The 5,284-nt window shown below is 40.9% G+C and overlaps 1 protein-coding gene across 1 annotated transcript; it reads right to left on the bottom strand.

The window, feature by feature from the left end:
• Nucleotides 1-767: 767 nt before the first annotated feature.
• Nucleotides 768-4,836, bottom strand: LOC113625223 (calcitonin receptor-stimulating peptide 2-like). Its single transcript, XM_027115706.1, has 4 exons — nucleotides 4,747-4,836; nucleotides 2,051-2,182; nucleotides 1,452-1,633; nucleotides 768-1,272 (listed from the first exon to the last, which is right to left on the bottom strand). Exons 1-3 carry the CDS (start codon nucleotides 4,830-4,832, stop codon nucleotides 1,474-1,476), a joined length of 378 nt encoding a protein of 125 aa, XP_026971507.1. The 5' UTR covers nucleotides 4,833-4,836; the 3' UTR covers nucleotides 768-1,272; nucleotides 1,452-1,473.
• Between the last annotated feature and the right edge of the window lie 448 nt (nucleotides 4,837-5,284).

Below are 5,284 nucleotides of genomic sequence, written 5' to 3'. Positions count from 1 at the left end.
GAACTAGCTTATACCCAGGGACTTGTCTTCTCCACAGTCATGTTGACTGCAAGGTTTACTGTTCTTCTCAAGCAACTGGACTTCTATGGGACTTTGAGCACCAAGTAGGAAGAGAAGGGAAAGTGGATGTGACAAATCCATTCTTTAAGTTGTGAATATCGCTCAGAGAGCCACTTCAGTCCTAATTTGAAGCCTTTTTACTCTTGCTCTGCAAACGATTTTGATAAACATTCTTATACTGTGCTTCTAAAAAGGGTAACTTTGAAGAAGCAAAGTAAACAGCAGGTTAAATTGAACATGCTCATTAAAGAACATTAAAGTTATTTTAAGAAGATTCTAACTTAAGTGTGCAGGGGAAATGTGTGGTGTATTTTTGGAAGATTTGGCTAAGTTTTGTTTTTTTTTTTTAAATCAAGAGTTTGGTTGCCATTTAGTAAACATTGTCAGGGCTTCTCTGGTGGTCCAATGGTTAAGACTCTGTGCTTCCACTGCAGGGGGCACGGGTTCGATCCCTGGTTGGGGAACAAAGATCCCACATGCCGTGAGGTGCGGCCAAAATAAATAAATAAATAAATAAACAAAAATAAATAAATAAACAAAAGCTTATTTAAAAAGCATTGTCAGATATGTTATCACTAAAAGATCTCACAATCAAAAAACTTATAAGGACAAAACATGTCTGTGAAAACTAAGTTAGTCTGAATCCATGATGGATGTAATACCCCTTGGCAAGGTTGGCTGACAGGGTCCTGATTTGCTACCAGATAAGCCAATGAGACATGAGTTACATTTATTGAACACGGAATCAAATATTAAAAAGATGCACACTAGATAACTACAATGATTTTATTCTGCATTGAGCTTTAGTTTATTTCAAGGAAAAGAGTGTTTTCAATATCAAGAAGCATGTGTATATATGTGTCTTCCATGCTATTTTTTCTGCAAGTTGCTTTCACTGCAAATTAGAGAAGTAGAGTTCAGCTGCTAACATGTATCTACTATAGTTGCCTTCAAGTTATATGGGGAAACTGAGGCTCAGAGAGGGTCTGGCCCATGGTGACATAGTTAGCAGAGGACAAACACAATATTTGAACCCAACTCTATGCTCTGAATCCAGATGTACATAACATTGTAAGGAATACTTCCAAAGGGTAGAGTCTTGCCTTTCAAACTCAAAAACTAGAAGATCACAATTATAACTTCAGGGAACAGCGTTTTAAGTGAAGAGGTTCTATATTTCCTGGCAGATGATCTTAGTGTCACCAGGAGACACTGGAAAAATAAAAATAAACCCAAGTTAGAGGGATTTCAGTTATTGAGACTCTCTGTTCTATATCCAGCCACTACAGATTTTTTTATGATACATGCCCAGGGAGGGTTAGAGTGTGACCCGCACCCCTGCAATAATACCCAGCCACCAGCCATGCCATTCAAAGTACTAGGGCGGTCACCTTCCTGGAGTCATTTCACTCTTTAGGCCTGCAGGTCCCTGTGGTGGTGGCCAAAGGCTTTGGAGCCCACGTTGGTGGGCATGTAGTTCCTCTTAATCATGCTCCCAGATCTGCTCAGCCAGCCCGCCATCTTATGGGTCACGCAAGTGGCAGTGTTGCACGAACTCTTCTGGGCAGTGATGCTGATTTGTAGGATGGAGAAAATGAGAAGGCCTGTCAGTGAGAGGTTGAGGGCAGATGCTGCCCTATGGGATCATCAGTGGAAAATTACTACTCTGAGAGGCACCAGTGAACCTTAAATGTTTCTGCTAAATACAATCATCACAGCAGAAAATCAAAGGGTTTTAGGGAAAATGCCACAATCACTCCCTGTAGACATTTTCAGGGGTGTCAGAAGACCAAAGATGTCTCCGGGTTAATGTTCTTGGAACACAGAACTGTAACAGCCAATCTTTCATGTGTAAATTAAACACCAACCAAGGCTTATGAGATGAGAGAGAGATTTATGGCACTATACCCAATCTCATTCTTAAGTATACCCCTTCCTGGTAAGCTGGGGGAAGGGTAAGCCATGTTCTGGGAGGGGTGCAGAGATTTACCTGAAGCTCTCTTCCTCATGCTCCAGCTCACTGGCCTTCATCTGCACATAATACTTCACCATTGCAGCCAGTAGGAGGCGCGATTCCTCCTCAGTGAGTGTAGCAGGTACAAAGCCACTTTCCAAGGCCGACCTAGGGAAGGGAAGGAAGCCCAACTCATGCTCTGAGCCCCTGCCTACCCGCACACCGCAGGATAAGCAGCCAGCTTTCTTGGTTTCTGGGGCTTCCACTGAGGATGTGGCCAATCCAATTCTCTCTCTCTTTTTAATTTCTTTTTTTAAGGTTTTAAAAATAACATTTATTTCTTAAAGGTTAACATGTGCAGGGCTTCCCTGGTGGCGCAGAGGTTGAGAGTCCGCCTGCCGATGCAGGGGACACGGGTTCGTGCCCTGGTCCGGGAAGATCCCACGTGCCGCGGAGCGGCTAGGCCCGTGAGCCATGGCCGCTGAGCCTGCGCATCCGGAGCCTGTGCTCGGCAACGGGAGAGGCCACAACAGTGAGAAAAAGTTAAAATGTGCATAATAAGAAACCAAAAAACACAAGAAACAAAAAACAAAGTCATCCATCATCACAAGCAGTATACTGATGTGTCCTTCTAGATCTCATTTGTGTATTTACACAATTAAGCATCCATTTTTATGTAATTAAGATCATACAGTTATGTATCATGCTTGTTCACACATCATTTCAAAGTCCCAAAGCTATGAGTATTTTGATAACCAAGAATACACTACACCAACTCAATCTGGAAGGAGAAAAATGTAATCCTGCCTTTCTTGGTGACAAAAATTTCAGAAAAGACAAAAATGGCAACAGGCCTCTAGACAAAGATATTGGCAAAGTTATGATTAAAATACTACATTCCCTTAATGTTCAATTAAAAATGAGACATAAAGCAACAGAGTACACAAAGTATAATGCTTTTAAGAGGATTCATTATCCAATCTAAACTATTAAAGTGTTAGCAAGGAGGTATGTTTCCATTGAATTACTTAACAATATATTCCTATAGTACAGCCAAGAGATGCACACACATCAATGGTTATCATCAAAATATAAATATGAACATGTCCACATACATCCCTCCCTTTAAACTTCCTTCTGCCCCTCTGCTGCCAACCTAATGAACACGTCCTGACATACATTTCTCAGAGACGGTTTAACAATTCCATGTCCAAGATGCTGCTTTTTCATGAATTATAACAAACATATTTACAAGTTGGTTAATTCACTAGCTCTACTTTTTACCATATATTGTCACTTCAGGACATCTAAAAAAGCCTAGATGTTGCAAAATAATGAATGAACCTTGTCTATAATAAACATTGGTACTTTACAAAAATGCACATATAGACCTATGGTTATAACCTAAAATTGTTTTCTATACGGAGATATTAGCCAAGAGCCCTTTCCCTTCACCCTTCCTCTTACCCCTTCTCCAGCATTTCAATGACTAAGTACAAGACTACATCTAGCTCCAAGATGTGGATTAACATAGACACTCCCAGAAGATACAGCCCTTCCTAAAAACCAACAAAAGGGCATTTATTAAGGGATTATTTTACTACTCTATTTTTAATATACTTTGGGCATTAGGACTTTCTTATTCTTTAATACACAGCAATATTAACTAAAACACACAAATAGAACAAGGGTTAGACAATCTGAACTTGTCTAAAGACTCATGGGCACAGATCCCTTCTCTGCACTTCCTTCCCTGTCCCCTCTTCCCTCCCCGACTACCCAATGAACAGTCAGCCTACTCTCCAAGACTCAAGTTTAACAATTCCACTCCCCAAATATAACCATTCCTATGAATTAACAGAAAAAAATATGTAAAATGTGTTACTTTAACTCTCTACTTTCAACATATGTTGTGCACTTTTACACATCTAGAAAGACTAGATGATTCAAATAAGGATTTCAGTTTGTCCACTATCTATACACATAGTAGCAATGAATAAACTGCACACAAAGGCTTTAATCTCAAAGTGTCTTCTAAACAGGAAAACTCTGGCCTAGAACCCTTCCCCTTTTCATCTCTATCAACCCAGCCCAGTTCTCAATGGACAGGGCATGAGGCATGTATCCATCCAAAAATGCCACTTCACCAGGATTTAGGTTCTGGTGTGACCTAAAAGAAGTAGTTTGCTCCAAGTGGATTATATAGACTTGTGAAAGGTGATGGTTAGATTTTCAAGAATTTTATGAGCTTAGTGTAAATACAGCCATTATTAAAAATTAAATGATAATGATTTGAATCTGAAAATGATTTCAGTTTAATATAATCTGAATAAAGGTGAGAAATTAGATGAAAACATCACATAGATATAATAACAAACTTATTGGGAAAGTAATTAGCAGATTAGGATGCAATTCATTGATCAAATTATGGTAAAAGTAGTAAATAGGTTTGCTAAAGATAGAAATGTTTGGTAACAATCAACAAAAGCATGCTGTGAGGTTCAATGAGTTACAGTATATGAAATTTACAAGGAGTATCCTGTATCTTATGTGTGTTTGTAAACTGTGTGATACACATCTTTGTATCACAAAAAATTTATGATAAACTTATATACATGTTTACATTCATACATTACCCGCCCCCCCATAAGAGCCAGATTCAGCACAGCACAACTTAGAACACAGAATTATAAGATTGGGAGTTGGGAGTGCTCCTGGCAGGGCTGTCTCACCTGAATGGCGCTGAGTGCAGCACACCTGCCTGGTACAAGACCAGGATGCTGAGGACCAGGAAGGGGGGGAACTTCCAGAAGACCATGACGACTCTCTGCAAGGGAAGAATAACATCAGCACCTGGAGAATAACAATTTCCATGAGCCCACAGACCCAGGCTCTGCTCCTGCCTCTGCCCCTAACTCCCTTGCCTTCTGGTTTCATGCTAGTCATGTCACTCCAATTCACCATCATTTCCTGCTCAGCAAAATGGACTGCTGGAAAATCCAGTAAGGCTGCGGCATGCTTGGTTTAGCAAAGAAACCTAGTGGGACAACTGGGTGAGGAGGTCTTAGTCTATAGCGCCCGCCCCATCACTCCACTCACTCTCACATACAACCTGTTGGCCAGGTCTCCTGGAGGACAGAGTCCGAGTACCTGTCACCACAGCTTTTCCCACTGTGCAACCCAGAGCTGTCCTCCTGGTGCCGGGCTTTTGCACATACATGGAGGGGGGAGGGGATTACCGAGGACAAATTTCTGCCGTTGGAATCCCTG

This window comes from Aethalodelphis obliquidens, unplaced genomic scaffold, assembly GCF_003676395.1.
Source record: "Aethalodelphis obliquidens isolate GAN/ISIS:26980383/991018 unplaced genomic scaffold, ASM367639v1 scaffold14, whole genome shotgun sequence".
Classification (NCBI taxonomy): domain Eukaryota; kingdom Metazoa; phylum Chordata; class Mammalia; order Artiodactyla; family Delphinidae; genus Aethalodelphis; species Aethalodelphis obliquidens.
This window is presented reverse-complemented; position numbering and strand designations above follow the sequence as displayed.